The sequence below is a fragment of the Diorhabda sublineata genome, chromosome 8 (genome assembly GCF_026230105.1).
Source record: "Diorhabda sublineata isolate icDioSubl1.1 chromosome 8, icDioSubl1.1, whole genome shotgun sequence".
NCBI classification, from domain to species: domain Eukaryota; kingdom Metazoa; phylum Arthropoda; class Insecta; order Coleoptera; family Chrysomelidae; genus Diorhabda; species Diorhabda sublineata.
Window position 1 is genome coordinate 10,684,371 of NC_079481.1, and position 16,177 is coordinate 10,700,547.

The 16,177-nt window shown below is 35.6% G+C and overlaps 1 protein-coding gene across 1 annotated transcript in view; it reads right to left on the bottom strand.

Annotated features, from left to right (window-relative positions):
• Positions 1–2,171: 2,171 nt before the first annotated feature.
• Positions 2,172–16,177, bottom strand: part of LOC130447894 (serine proteinase stubble) — a 37,065-nt gene continuing 23,059 nt past the window's right edge. Inside the window, exons 3-7 of the mRNA XM_056784940.1 lie at positions 14,362–14,847; positions 9,772–10,107; positions 8,010–8,187; positions 4,167–4,435; positions 2,172–2,488 (exon numbers count right to left, since the gene is read on the bottom strand). Of these exons, the coding sequence (XP_056640918.1) occupies positions 2,172–2,488; positions 4,167–4,435; positions 8,010–8,187; positions 9,772–10,107; positions 14,362–14,847 (1,586 nt within the window). The remainder of the gene's footprint in view (positions 2,489–4,166; positions 4,436–8,009; positions 8,188–9,771; positions 10,108–14,361; positions 14,848–16,177) is intronic.

Consider the following 16,177-nt stretch of genomic DNA (forward strand, 5'->3'; position numbering starts at 1 on the left):
TCTTTGCTCGGATCAGCTAATCTCTAGTCTATCTCTTGTGGGCTTTAGCCTGTTTAAGGAGTCTCGAGATTCCGTTTTCCGATTCCTTATTCGCCGATCTTTCTTTGCTTGGATCAGCTAATCTCTAGTCTATCTCTTGTGGGCTTTAGCCTGCCTTAGGAGTCTCGAGATTCCGTTTTCCGATTCCTTATTCGCCGATCTTTCTTTGCTTGGATCAGTTAATCTGTAGTCTATCTCTTGTGGGCTTTAGCCTGTTTAAGGAGTCTCGAGATTCCGTTTTCCGATTCCTTATTCGCCGATCTTTCTTTGCTTGGATCAGCTAATCTCTAGTCTATCTCTTGTGGGCTTTAGCCTGTTTAAGGAGTCTCGAGATTCCGTTTTCCGATTCCTTATTCGCCGATCTTTCTTTCCTTGGATCAGCTAATCTCTAGTCTGTCTGTTGTGGACTTTAGCCTGATTAAGGATTCTCGAGATTCCGTTTTCCGATTCCTTATTCGCCGATCTGTCTTTCCTTGGATCAGCTAATCTCTAGTCTGTCTCTTGTGGGCTTTAGCCTGTTTAAGGTGTCTCGAGATTCCGTTTTCCGATTCCTTATTCGCCGATCTTTCTTTGCTCGGATCAGCTAATCTCTAGTCTGTCTCTTGTGGGCTTTAGCCTGTTTAAGGTGTCTCGAGATTCCGTTTTCCGATTCCTCATTCGCCGATCTTTCTTTGCTCGGATCAGCTAATCTCTAGTCTGTCTATTGTGGGCTTTAGTCTGTTTAAGGATTCTCGAGATTCCGTTTTCCGATTCCTTATTCGCCGATCTGTCTTTCCTTGGATCAGCTAATCTCTAGTCTGTCTCTTGTGGGCTTTAGCCTGTTTAAGGTGTCTCGAGATTCCGTTTTCCGATTCCTTATTCGCCGATCTTTCTTTGCTCGGATCAGCTAATCTCTAGTCTGTCTGTTGTGGACTTTAGCCTGATTAAGGAGTCTCGAGATTCCGTTTTGCGATTCCTTATTCGCCGATCTGTCTTTCCTTGGATCAGCTAATCTCTAGTCTGTCTCTTGTGGGCTTTAGCCTGTTTAAGGTGTCTCGAGATTCCGTTTTCCGATTCCTTATTCGCCGATCTTTCTTTGCTCGGATCAGCTAATCTCTAGTCTGTCTGTTGTGAACTTTAGCCTGATTAAGGAGTCTCGAGATTCCGTTTTCCGATTCCTTATTCGCCGATCTGTCTTTCCTTGGATCAGCTAATCTCTAGTCTGTCTCTTGTGGGCTTTAGCCTGTTTAAGGTGTCTCGAGATTCCGTTTTCCGATTCCTTATTCGCCGATCTTTCTTTGCTCGGATCAGCTAATCTCTAGTCTGTCTCTTGTGGGCTTTAGTCTGTTTAAGGATTCTCGAGATTCCGTTTTTCGATTCCTTATTCGCCGATCTTTCTTTGCTTGGATCAGCTAATCTCTAGTCTGTCTCTTGTGGGCTTTAGCCTGTTTAAGGAGTCTCGAGATTCCGTTTTCCGATTCCTTATTCGCCGATCTTTCTTTGCTTGGATCAGCTAATCTCTAATCTGTCTCTTGTGGCCTTTAGCCTATTAAGGAGTCTCGAGATTCCGTTTTCGAATTCCTTATTCGCCGATCTTTCTTTGCTTGGATCAGCTAATCTCTTGACTGCCTTTTGTGGGCAGATATCGTCTTCAGGGATCGAACGTAAACTGGAGACGATAAGTTTGACGACACGTGCCACATTGTAATTGTGACTGCTATCTCAACTATACTTGATTATTTTTACAATTTTTCCTAGTAGAAAGTCGAAGAACTACAAATCCCATTGAAAAAAAAATGAAAATCTAGATTTCAAGGGTTGATATTTAGTGTACAGTGTCTGATAGTCAAAAGAAAATTTAAAATCACAAAAATCTCCAATAAAAAATTCCCATTTTATAGTGGGTACTAATTAGACCTTTTGGAGAAGTTTTACGTAATAATTATTTGGAAAAATGTCGTTGGGGAAAGATCGAAATATTTCATAGTTTATAAAATTCGTCATTGATAAAAAATTGAATGCTCAAAAATGAAATATAGTATAATCGGTAATGATTTACCCATGTTAGAAATGTTAATTACGTAAATCTTCTCTAAAACATCTAATTTGAAGTACCTCTTGTAAAATTTTGGAAATAGGTTAAAAAATTTCACTTAAAATTGCAATATTTGATTAATCCAATCCCTAAATTCGCTTATCCTGGTATAAACACCCGGTTGATTGGGCTCCGCGCAACCGATACCCCATGAAATAACACCGGCGAGTAGGAATCGATTGTCTTTCCTTTGTATGACCATCGGTCCCCCGGAATCCCCTTCGCAGGAATCGAAGCCGCCTCGTTTCCAACCTGCACAGATGAAAATGTGCGGGATGAGCTCGATGTAACCGGCGGCTCTATACATGGATTCGCATACCGTGTTGTTTATAACAGGTACAGATACTTCTTGGAGGATACTTGGCAGAGGACCATCTGTTGAAAAAGAAGAAGAAAAAATTATTTTTATGAAAATATTCATGCAAATACGAGATTTGTTAAAAAATACTTTGATACTAATTGAAAAATTACATAAAACATATTTTTTGAGTGAGCTTCTTTAGTACTTTTTCCGTGAAATTCTTCATGTTAAAGTTCAATGGTCTTCGTAGTCCAAGGTTTAGATATTATATATCCCAACAATTGACAAGTTATGTAAATATGAGATTTGGAAAATGAAACCAACGAAAATAATGATGAAACAACGAAGGCAAGGTAAATGAAGCCATACGACATAAGTGTAGGGAAAAAGAACGTAGGTTGAAGCTGAAGACGAAGTCACATAAACGAAATATGAAGATGTAGAAATAACGTAGACAGCAATAAACAAGATATGGACATAGATAGAACAGACGATGTAAGAGGAGTTAATACAGACATTTAGTTTCCCTAATAGAAACTTTCTGAAAGGCTTGAAAGCGATAGACTTGAAGAATGGCCATAAGAATGAAAATGTAAGAGAAGTAGACGACGAAGATGAAATTAACGTAAATATAAGATAAACAGTAACATTATAGAAGAATGTATAGACGTTCGGTTCTTGGTTACAAATTAAAACGAAAATGTCGAATTATTTTATTTGGCAGTAACCAAATGGAGTCGGCGACCGTTGAAAATGAAAGTTTGGAGGTACACGGGGGAATACAATCTAGCAATACTGAATAATGAAGCTGTCCACTACACCAATAGTGTGCTAGCAGTAAGCTTCTAGTGACCGGGGGTCATCTACGACGCCATCTACATGATATATGCGAGATTACCGTTTGGATGTGGAAAAAACTGCAGCCTTACGTCCAGTGATATTAAAATGTTAAATCCCAAGTATCTGATTGCCTTTTTTTCCAAGAACATTGCTCGTAACACTGGACCACATTGCCATTTTCTCCCAAAAGTTGTAGCAATTTTCCATAGGGATAGTATCAATTTTTTTGTAATATTTGTTTCCCTACTTCATCATTGCTAGTTGCTAGCTCAAATCCGTCTCCGATTCTATACCTGGAAAGCCGTGGTCTTTAAAATGTTGAGTAGTCTCAAATAGTACTACCAACCAGTTGCTGGTTGTACTAGAAATGTCATTGGAACGTCCTAGTATGAAGTCATCACCAAAAGGGATTTCTACATATTCAGTTACCAAGACTCGTTGGATAGTTCTTAGATAGGATACGGGAAATTTTTTATAGAAGGAAGGTTTGCTGGAGTTGGCCCTGATATAGGAGCTGCTCCTTTGCAGGGCTGGAGTTATGTTAGTTGCATCGGAGAGGAAAAGCGACGACCATTGGCCAGAAAAAAACGAAGAGAGAGCTCTAGATAAGTAAATACGATTCTTCTCGTTTTTTTTTTGTTTTTCTGTTTGTTTATTTTGTTTTTTGAAAATTTTGGCTGGTGAACCGATTCACCAGGTCTATATATCATCATTTTAAAGTTTAGAGGGAGAGATTTGACTTTTGAATAACACTGTATACTCTAGAATAGAAGAAATGAAAATAAGGGAAACGTTATATTTGAATTTGATTCTCTTAGCTTAATAAACATTCATCATTTTTCATGCGACCCTACATCTTCCGCAGGTTTTTCTAACCTACATTATCTGTCTAAGACTATCATTTTTTTTTACCTTCATACAACCTTCCCCATCCCGTAACGTACGCCGTTTTTCCAACGAAATTCTCATCAGTTTGTGGGACACAAACCGGAAGGATATTCGGTTGGAAGTTTATCGGTTCGTAAAATCTCAACAGGGCCAAATCGTATTCGAAGGTACGCGGATCGAATTGGGGATGAGAAGCGACTATCTGAACTCGGCGTTCTTGGTGTAAATACGGTTCCGATTCAGTGGAAAGATCGTGCTCGCCCAAACGCAGTAGAAGATCACTTGGAGCAACGCTGTAAAAAATTATAAATTATTAATTAGTATAGTCGAATTTGATATTGCTATATTTGCTTTGTTTTGGTTAATGCTTAGGTCTTGTGTTTACTGGGGATTTTTCTAAACTCTCCTCGTCTCTTGCTATCAACACCAGAACGCCCCATATCACTACTTCACTGCTCCACAAGATTGGGGGAAACCAGAATGATCAAACCTACTTCTCCAAAAAAGTTTCTACGGGAATTTGGACAAACATAGATTCTAAAAAGCCCCAGGATTTGACCTAACCACTGGGGAAATCCTGAAGTAACTTCCACACAAAGCGATAGTCAAATCAACCAACCATTCAGACTGAGATTCGTAACTAAGCTGTGGAAAGTATCAGATTTTATAATGACATTTAAGCTAGATAAACCCCTTAAGAGGTTAAAACATATAATGGATGGAAAGAACTTCATTCCATCTCATCAATTTGGTTTTCGAGAAATCCAGCGACCAAGTTCTTAAAATCACAGTGTGCTCTATTGGATAGATATTACATCACTAAGTAAATTGTGTGACTGACACACAGATGGCTCTGTCATTGTCAAATCCATATGACGTTTATAGTAAAGTACATATCATCTTGGGTATGACACTTGACTATAGACTTCGCTGGCGATTTCACGTTAAAAAGAAACGCTTGCTATAAAATAAAAAAAGATATTTGGGCTTGTAGAAAAAAACTCCGAATTGTCGACTCGCAATAAACTGCTTTTCTACAAACAGATATTGGAGATATAACCTAGGGGCTGCTGGGCCAGACAAATCAATATTCAAGTGACACAACGTTTTTAAAATAGAGTATTAAGGAGCATCGATAATGTACTTTGGTAATGCATTAATAATGAATGGGAATCCTGATGTAGAAACTATTTACCAGACCATAGACAAATGAGAACGTTGAGGTTATCCAACTTAGTGAGAAGGCTTGATGGGCTCAAACCGTTTGAGTTAGTGAGCTGGTTTAAATTAAGGTGCTAGCTGGAAGCTGTGCTTAAAATCACTGGGTAGTATATTAATCATTAGGACATTGTCATTTAATAATTTTCACGTTAGTTGACTTTATTTATCTTTATGATCAAATTTTTATAACTGAAAAATACCTTAATTGGGCGTTTAAAAAAATATCACTGCTCCTAGTGCCAGTTTGAATAGTCTTCTTGCCAGACTCAGCCTCTCTAGATTATTTATTTCCACCTTTCCTTCTGTTTTTCCAATTTCCGTTGTTGATTTTGTTATAGTAAATTCATTTTTTTTAAGCTGCAGATAGCACTGAATGAAGGGCCAAAACAATAAGTACCATTCAAAAACAAAAATCAAAGCTGATAACATTATTCGAAAACATTTTTTTTTAATTTTCCTGGAGGTTCCGTGGACTTATGTCCTGATCCTTCTATCCGAGTAAAATCCTGGGAACCTACTGATAATAGTGGTGAAAGGCTCTTCAAAATAAAAGCTAATGACACCATTCAAAAACGTTTTTTTTCTAATTTTCCATGGGAGAACCCCTGGAGATGACGTGGACTTATGTTTTTATAGATATTTTGATGTAAAACGATTTCCCCAAAGGATCGAATCACTTCTGTTTTGCTGCTTTTGGCTGTTGACAGGTTGATTTTCAACGTTTTGAATACGTTTTTTCAAAAATAATACGTCGTATACAACTGAGAACTTGTAATGTCTTTTTTTTCCAAATTAGATTTCACACTATAGTTAAGTGATCCAAAACAACCCTTACCACAGCGACGCATCATTATTAATTACTATGAACTCTAAACCTCATTAATTAAGTTTATCATCATTATAAATTGTCTGTATTTCATATTTCTGTCAGTTTTATAGATTATTGACTTCAACCCTAATAAGCTATCATCTTCAATTATTTATTATTAAATTATTATTAATGTGTTTATAATGAATCATAAATATCTTTATCTACTTTTATAAATCACTCAGTTTGCTAAATAAATTGTTTTTAAAAAGCAAGTTGGTGCATTGAGTTATTTAATTTTTTTAATATTAATAATTAAAAGCACACTGTACGATGCAACTCTAATTGAAAAATAATTTATATATATATATATATATATATATATATATATATATATAGAGCTACGTATTTTCGAAAAAAACAAATCATTGTCTAGTCTACAGCGACCACAATGATGCAGATAGGTCACGGAATTAGGTCACTGGGTCATCTGGTGCAATCAATAAATCTGTCGGGTTTTATCTAGGATGTCGAGTTGCTGTTCTATTCTACAATATTTTATATATCAATTTAGTTTAGGATGTTTATTGATATTTAAAACTACGACGTCGATAATAAAATAATAAAGAATGCAGATAAAATAGAAAAAAAAAAGTATTAACATATACCAGTGGTCATAAACTTGAATAATGACATTTGAATTAATTTTTTTACAGGGTGTTTCATGCTTCAAAATTTAGAAGATGATTGTTAGTATGAAATTAAGATGGGTCTTTTCTATAACAAGAATTTTAAGTTGTAATTTCACGAGGAAGGTCCCAGAAGTATCTGACCCAACAAAGAAAACACAAAATATATTTATTTTTCAACGTAATCTCTTTCCATACATTTTTCCCAGCGATGTTTAATATGTTCGATACCATTATTACAATTATAATCGTCAAGCTTCGCCATCAACTGCTGTATCATCTCTGCATTGTAGGAAAATCTTTGACTATCGAGCCATTTTTTTGAGTCAAAACAATCAGAGAGGGCTAAATAGGCGCATAGGGTGCATGAGGTAGTAATTCAAACTATAATTCATCAATTTTGGCCATTGCAATGACGGATGTGTGAGCTGGTGCATTGTCTTGATGAAACAACACTTTGTTCTTAGCTAAACACCGTAATTTTTGTTCGATTTCTTTGCTCAGACGTTGTAATGAGTTAGTCACTGAAAATTATCCCACGCGCATCCAAAAAACCGACGCCATGACCTTGCCTGCAGGTGGAACGGTCTTTGCCTTCTTTGGACCTGGTCCTCCCTCTTCAGTCCATTGTTTTGATTGTGTTTTTTGGTTTCGAGTGTAAAGTGATGGACCCACGTTTCATCCATGGTTAATTTTGCGAATCATCATAAAACACTTGATGGAAACATCTTCAAGACGTTGTTTTTGTTTCATTATGAGCAAACGCGGCGGTGTACGCCATTTTTTGAAATGCGTACTATATCCAGTACCACTTAATGGATTTTTTTCGAAATTTGTGTAGTCGTCACCTCATTTGGTCGACCACTAGGATGATGGTCTTCCCAGAACATACTACTGCCATCTCTAGGTAAGGCCAGGTACTTGTCTATATACTATGCAACATGGAATTTTAGAAAAAACTCTTTTTATCACCTTTTAAGGTTAAAAAAATTTACGAGAGGCCCATCTTAATTTCATACAAGCAATCACCATAAAATTCTAAAATTGTGTGCAAGGAATATAATAAAAAATGAAATATCGAAAGGGGTTTTCGAGATTTACGCTTAACAACACATTCTGCGATTTTTATTATTTTGATAGAATACTCACTTGTCTACACAATGCGCAGCAGTTATTGCCCAATTTTCGTTTAACAAAGCAGCACCGCATTTATGAAGATACGTAGATGTTCTCCATTGTCGCAAAGAAATCTGCCACGGCCATTTTCCAAAGGAAGATTTCTCTCCACCCACAATTCTAGCTTCTGGAAACATTCGCCTCCCACATACTAATACAAAAAAAAAAAGAAAAACCATGCGATAAAACCAAATGAAATTTTTTTTTGTATTAATGTGATAGAAAATTTAAAGCAAATATTTAACAGATGACTTAGAAGTTTTCTTTCTTTTATGATATTTATTTTCTCTTTCCCTAGAGCTCTTCATGCTCTTTCGAGCGCCATAGTATTGAAATTTCCATTTTCCTCGCACTCTTTCCGATTCTTTGCTACCTCATTAATTTGTTTTGTTGTTTTTTCCCTTCTCTTCTATCTTTTTGTGCTGCTTGTTGTATCCGAATTCTTCTCTTTTATGTCCATCACCAAAGTTTCACTTCCATATATTAACGTGGGTACAGTTGTCGAGTTGTTGTATACTTTTGTTTTTATGTCTTCTTCTATTTCTTTTATTGCGTCAATTGTCTTATCCAGATCAAAGCATATTTGATGTACATTTCGTACCATATTTGGTATAAATGAAAATACCTTCCAGATATTTAAAACTCGTCACTATCTTCTTCGTATTTTCATTATTATCATATTGTCTGTATCAGTTTGTTTACTTTTTTCTAGCAAATTATTAAATGTATCTGCTGCTATTTCTATATCGTCTGCTTATACTAATCCGTCCACTTTTATTAGTTCCTGCTTTCTTTAGCCAATTATTGGCTACACTTTATTTCCATCCTAAACTCCGTCGATCTTCGTTCTTTTCTATTTTCCTTTCTATTGAGCTCTTTAATTTGTTTATGTTAACAATATTTCTTTTCCTTATCTTTGTCTCTATGATTTTCGTATATGTTTTTAGGCCAACTGTCTCTTATCCTATCCATCTTTTTCTTGTTTGCCCTTAATACTTTATCATTATCACTTCCACTCGCTTTTCCTTTCATGATGATTCTAATCGCTTCACTTCATTCTCCAATTCTTCTTTTGTCACGTTTCTGTTTCTGTCGGCTTACATCTCCAGTGACTTTCATTCGATTTGTTTCGATTCCAAACTAAATTGAAAGGAATCGAATTAATTCGATAACTTTCGATTGACCTCGGTGGAAACCCGCATTTTGTTCAATTCAAATTTTCTATATCATCATCAAAATGTGGTACGTCGACCTATAAAAGTATTTTGGAATGGTATGCAGTTTGGTACCTCATCGATTTTTTTAACCTAAATCGATTAACGGCGTTCCTATTGAAAAAATGATGGTCTTCGAAACTTCGAAACAAATGAAATGATAATCGTGAAATGATATAATTTTTTAAATTCAATAAACAAAGTATGAGATGAGATAGTCAATGATGTAAAATATTTTAAAATGCGTGCCGAAATCACTGAATGCTGATTAAAAGCTCGCTTGCATCATCAATTCAAACGAAAGTTTGGAATTCTTCAAATTCTAATCAAGTTTTCCGTTTATATGTTACAGTAGATGAAATTTGTACATTCAAACGCTATTGTTGCAGAAAAATTAACCAACTGCGTCGAAAGTAACTGCCTAATCCACTATATTCACCTGATTTGGCTCCCTCTTATCACTTCCTAGTCCCAAACAATTAGAAAATGTATAAACTAACAGTAAAATTTGATATTCTCACCATCAGTGAAATCCGACATATTCACAGGTTTATCAAAAGATTCTGTTGTAAGTTGATTGATGATTGAAGAACCTTCAACTGCCGTTTCGCTGGTTGAAACAACCCCCGCACCCCCATCGATTATTGAAGTAGAAACAGTGGATGATACCTTGCTAGTTGTGCTCACTGTAGGCTTATCAAAAGGTGTAGGTAAAGTGATTGGAGACATCGTAGTTGAACTGCTAGGTTTTGGAGTACTTTCCGTTGATGTTTGGTTCAAAGGTGAAGATGTCGTATAATTCGATGAAACGCTTGGTAGTAATACCCAACCATCTGGTGTAGCTATCGGAACCCATCCTATAAAATAAACTTTGTTGAGCTAGATTATAAAAAATTGTACAGCTGGTACATTTTTAGGTTTCGCAAAAATTTGTATATAATGGTTATCAATTGTGTTAAGTAAAGAACGTTTTGTGAAGAAAGAACTGTAGGCGCAGAAGATTTCATAAAGGTCTGATGGAGTATCTGGGCCATTTAAGATTATCTGACTATATTGTCTTAATCGTATCACCCTTGAGGAACTAAAACTACAGATCAACGACCTCAACATGTTTAGCTATGATGTTTGCCTGAAGATGAACCTTAATGAACAAGAGAATTTAGGGGATTGGACGAATTTTTCAAGTAACAGACGTGATCCACAGATATTTCTCTGGTGACAATAGCGAGAAGGACTTTAGGAATAATGCTAAAAGTCCAAAAAGGTACCCAAAGAGATCAGGATATGTTATCCACGGATATTTCTCAGTTGACAATGTCGAGAAAGACTTTAAGGATAATGCCAAAACACAAAAAGGATGCCCAAAGACCAAAAGGATTCCCAAAGAGAACAGGATACGTTATCCACAGATATTTCTCAGGTGACTATATCAAGAAGTACTTTTAAGGATAATGCTAAAAGACCAGAAGGGTGCCTAAAGCCCAGAAGGATGCCCAAAAAGAACAGGATACGTTATCCGCGGATATTTCTCAGGTGCAAATGTCGATAAGTACTTTAAGGATAATGCCCAAAGACCAAAAAGGTGCCCAAAGACGAAAACAGTCCCCAAAGAGAACAGGATACTCAGTTCCCTAAAAGATAATGTTGTTTGTGGATAGTTGAGTTTTTTTTAATAATAATACTAGACAGAATCCAATTCAAAATTAATGATAGAGATTTGGTAAATACTAAAATCATCTCCTTGTTAATTGGACAGGAATCGAAGTAGTATTTTGAAAGAAATAATCTAACTATCCAAAGAAATGTAAACTATAACATTCGTTAACTTTCTATAACGAACTCCCACTAGACCTGGACTTAATGCAGGCCATAAAGTATGCTATTAGGTAAGTCCAAGGACTAAAACATCCTTCCTGTGAAGATGGATGGATTATCTTACACATAGACTTACACATTGAGAACATCAAGACAGAAATGCGAAAGTTTCTGTAGATAAGTTAGAAAAAGTACTAAGTAAGTTGAACGAAAAAAATTTGGTTTTTGATGCATTTTACCATAATAAGCGATTAAATAAATATCCAACTACGGAAAATAACAAAGCTGATATTCAAGAATGATAAATCTAAAGATGCAGTCGATAAATACGATCGTTAGTTGCTTGAAATTTTGAAGAAAAACTTTTGGTACACCAGGATTTGTTTTTCAGAATTAGGGAAACCAATCGCAAAAGACGAATCATTTTCCATCAGGATAATCCGAGCAGTCAAAACATCGAATTGATGGATCATCCGCCGTATAGTCCTTGTTTGGCACCCTATGATTTCTTCGGATCTCCGCATATCAAAAATAAATTGCAAGATCAACGTTTATCTATACGTGAAGAAGCGTTCAAATAAAATGTTTGGGAGGTAACTCAATCGAAATGGAAAATTGGTGCAATCCAACGATTTGTTTCTATTTATATCGCTGCAAACTTGAGTAGTAACCCTCGTAAAACATACATTATGAATAGCCCTTGTATTAACGTATCGCAATGGCGTCTACAGTATTTTCTGTGTAATTTTCAATTTTCTCTTACTATTAATAACCATCTGTTCGTTCCTTAATGAACTACGTACTCACATATAGTTAATTATTTATAATTAAACGTTTCAAGATAATTTATAATTAATTACTCATTATGAAAAGAGGTTATGGGACGTAGTTATACCGTTCGCTACCGGAAATTTTATATTCAATCATTTCATAACGTTTTCATCTAATTTTTATTCGATATTAAGTAATTACGATAAAATGAAAACAAATATTTGAATATTTCTTTTTTGTATCGTTTCCACTCGCTTTCATGATTTCCAGACTAGTTACATTTTATTGGTCCAAGATATAGGCTCCTGAAACGCCTAAGTTTCTCGTCTGAAATAGATCTGTTATGATTTTTTTGGAATCATCCCCGGGTAGAGTTGAAAACAATTTTTTTTCATCTTAGAAAAACGATTAAACTTGAAAAAAATCGAATCAAAGTAATCACCATCATATCTTTGTAAATGTTAGTAGCAGCAAAAAATTTTTTTGTGGAAAATTAAAAAAAATCTACATCTTTAACTTGACTCGCCTGTTTTATACTAAATTTTCTTACTAATAAACCTTATCCCGCGAAAATTAATTCCAGCGGGTAAACCTCTTTGGCGGGAATCCTGACATTCAATCCTTGACTACTAAAATATAGAGTGGACTGTAAAGAATCGGCCCTTTATCCTTATTCAAGCTATTCTTAAATTTAGCAATTCGAAACGCATCCAACAATTCATTATTGGATACATATTTCAACAATATGCTCTTTAAACCGAACATTAACAGATCTTTTAGTTCTCCCAATATATAAATGTGAAGATTCCCGTCAAGGAGGTTTTTCCCGCTCGACTTAATTTTAGCGGGAGCAGATTTATTGATGGGAAAATTTAGTATAAAACAGGTAAGTCAAATTAATGCGTTTCAGTTTACCTTCAGCCTCTGAAGACGATAACAATACTCACTTGTTTTATACTTAATTTTCTCACTAATAAACCTTTTCCGGCGAAAATTAATTCCAGTGGGAAAACCTCCTTGGCGGGAATTCTCACATTCAATCCTTGACTACTAAACTATAGAGTGGGCTGTAAGGAATCCGCCCTTTGTTCCTATTTAAGCTACTCTTAAATTTATCAATTCCAAATGCATCCAACAATACATTATTGGATACATTTTTTAACAATGTGCTCCTTAAACCGAACATTAACGGATTTTTTAGTCTGCCCAATATATAAATGAGAAGATTCCCGCCAAGGAGGTATTTTTGGCTGGGATTCATTTCAGCGGAAGAAGATTTGTTGGTGGGAAAATTCAGTATAAAACAGGTAAGTCAAATTAACGCGTTTTAGTTTACCTTCAGCTTCTGAAGACGATTAATTGGTGTTCCAACTTAAATTTGGTATGAATTTTTAACATGTTTTCAAAATTTCAAAACACAAGTTTTATCAATTGTTTTCCATTCCTAAATCTATTCGATTACAAAAAAATATTGAAAGATTTATTTCAGTCCCTTCAAAAATAACATATTGAAAAACAAGGAATTTACTCAGAATTTTATTTTACTATTATTCTGTGAAGATCCACATGCATATCCTCTACGTCTTTCTCTGCCTAGAAAAACTGTTTTCAACACATAGCGCTCGTAATTATGAACAGAAGTTCTAACTAATTCGAGGATTCTCCCAGAAGTCCTGACACACTAAAAAAAAAACACAAAAATTCTGAAAATAAACATTTTTTAACGTAATATCCTTTTAGCTCCATACACTTTTCTCAGCGATGTTCAATAAGTTCGGTACTCTTTTTATGATAAGAATCATCAAGCTCCTCAAAATAGCCATTAACCGCGGCATCATCTCTTCATAGGAAAATCTTAGACCACTAAGTCAAGTCTGGGAACAGAAAATAATCAGAGAGAGTTAGATCTGGCGCATAGGGTGCATGAGGTAGCAATTCAAACTGTGAACCATTAATTTTGGACATTGCAATGACGGATGCTCGAGCTGGTGCATTGACATGATTCACTATACCACGCGCATCCTAAACACCGACGTCATGATCTTGCCTGTAGATGAAACGGTCTTTGTCTTCTTTGGAGCCTGAGCAAACGCGACACCCATCTTGAGCACAGCTTTCTCATGTCAAATTCAAACTCCTACTATGACTGCTAGCTCGCGTACTTTCAGTCGATGATCATCCAGTGGATTTTCTTCAATATTTCTGGAGTCGTTACCTCATTTGGTCGACTACTGCGTTGCTGGTCTTCGCAGATTGTACAGTCTCGTCTAAACTTTGCTACCCAATATTTTACTGTTGATAGAGATCTAACCAAAAGTTTTGACGTTTTGAAAATGTTTTTATTTGGTAGCTGTTAATGTCCAAACCAGATCAAATATATACAGCTCTACAATGTTTTTATAAGAATTTCAAAGAATCTGACAACATGTTTCACAGTCCAATTTTTCCAGCCTTGAAAAGTGAAACAACCGGCAACACCTATTATTTTTAATAGTCAAATAATAAAATAAGTAACTAATACTCACCCTCAGTAGTTACATTGAAATCTGGTAACGTCGAAGGAGCAGTAACATTATTAATATCAGGAATAGTCCACGTCACTAGTCCAGGTTTATTTGTTGTTGCTGGACTTGATCCTTGAACATTATTTTGATCTTGCGTATCATCTATTTCGTTTGTTGCTACGTTCCCACTAACGATTCCCACATTTCCTGCTGTAATATCACCTGAAGTTACATGAGATAGCGTCGTTTGAGCTTTTGGTGTCGTAGAAGACGTCGTCGTCGTTGGTTTTTTCGTAAGTTTCGCTGTTGTTGATATTTTTTTCGTTGTACTTTTCACTGTCGTTGTTGTAACCCTTTTAGTGGGTTTGCTTGAAGAACTCGCATATTTCGTTGGCTTAGTGGCTGGTGTTGTTTTTGTCGTTGTTGGAGATTTTTTTGTAGTAGTCGATATACGTGTTGGAGTCTTGGTTGGTTTTTGAGTCACCTTCGTCGGTTTCGAAGTAGAATCTGGAAAAAATACGATAAACGAACTCTGTCTTAATGCAATAACTTCTTAAAATATTTAACAAATAACAAAATTGATGTAAAAGACAACTTGAGATGAATGGTCTATTTATCGGCTTCCAAAAATTGAAAAAAACTTTGTTAAACAAATAACAATATTTGGATGTGACTTCTGATGAATTCGTTGAATGAAATGCTTGTTTTTGCATGAAGAGTATTTCCAATGGAAGTAATAAATACATCAGAACGAGTACTACGTTCAACATATTAAACATATTCAATCAACTAATCAAATAATTTCGATTTTCTCGTTTATACTGGTTTTTCTATACAATCTTGGCATCAGCTTCGTCACATTTCGTTTAGATGTCTTCAATGATTTCAAAAAGTGTTCTTTTCACGACGTTTTTGATTTTGAAGAAGAGAAAAAAGTTACAGAGGGATAGATCCGGCGATTAGAGGGACTTTGATTACATTGTAATATTTTTGAAAGCTAACAACTGGATCACTTAAATTTTAATATGTATGGGCGTAATCTTTGAACCCTTTCAAATACTTTGCGATAAAATACTTGATTTGTGCTCTGTATAGGTGAAAAGAACTCTTTGTAGATCACCACGAGGCTATCAAAGAACCGTATAACCATTTTTTTAGCTTTCAACGTAATCGCGCCATTGATTTTGGTGATTCGCTTTGGGGTTGTACTGAGCCGAAATCTGACGATTTCGTGTAGTTTCTCTGCAATAATTCGAACCGTTAACTGACGTATTATCAGTATTTAAATGTGCTGCAAACATCTCAAATTGAAAACAAACCTTCAAATAAGATGGCACTGCTTGTTCTAAGGAAGTGATCCAGTTTTCTGCTTAAATACCCTGACCAACTAAAAGACGTTTACATCATATTCATCGACTACGAAGAGGCGTTTGATACCGTCAAGCATGACACTGGAACTAGAAAGCATGGATTAGGCTGAATCGGATAATCAACGCAGAAGACAAGTTTTAAGAGGGGAACGCCAGGAGTGTAGAGAATTTCTTCGTTAAAGCTCTTGAGGACTCTATGCGAACCATACGATAATAAAATAAATTGGATTGGGAAAACATCAACGAAAATCAAGTGCATGGCAATAAGTAGAAATTCAATTTTTAGTGTCCAACTGGATATAGATAACACGCCTATTGGTTAAATGTTATGTGTAGAAGCCTTCAAAATGTGAACCCTTCAAAGAATGTTGCGTATACCATGTACAGATCGTACCATGGACGAGGATGTACTAAGAAGACCGTGGACTGAGAGAGAGAGTTGTTCAACTTAATCAAATCGCCAAAGA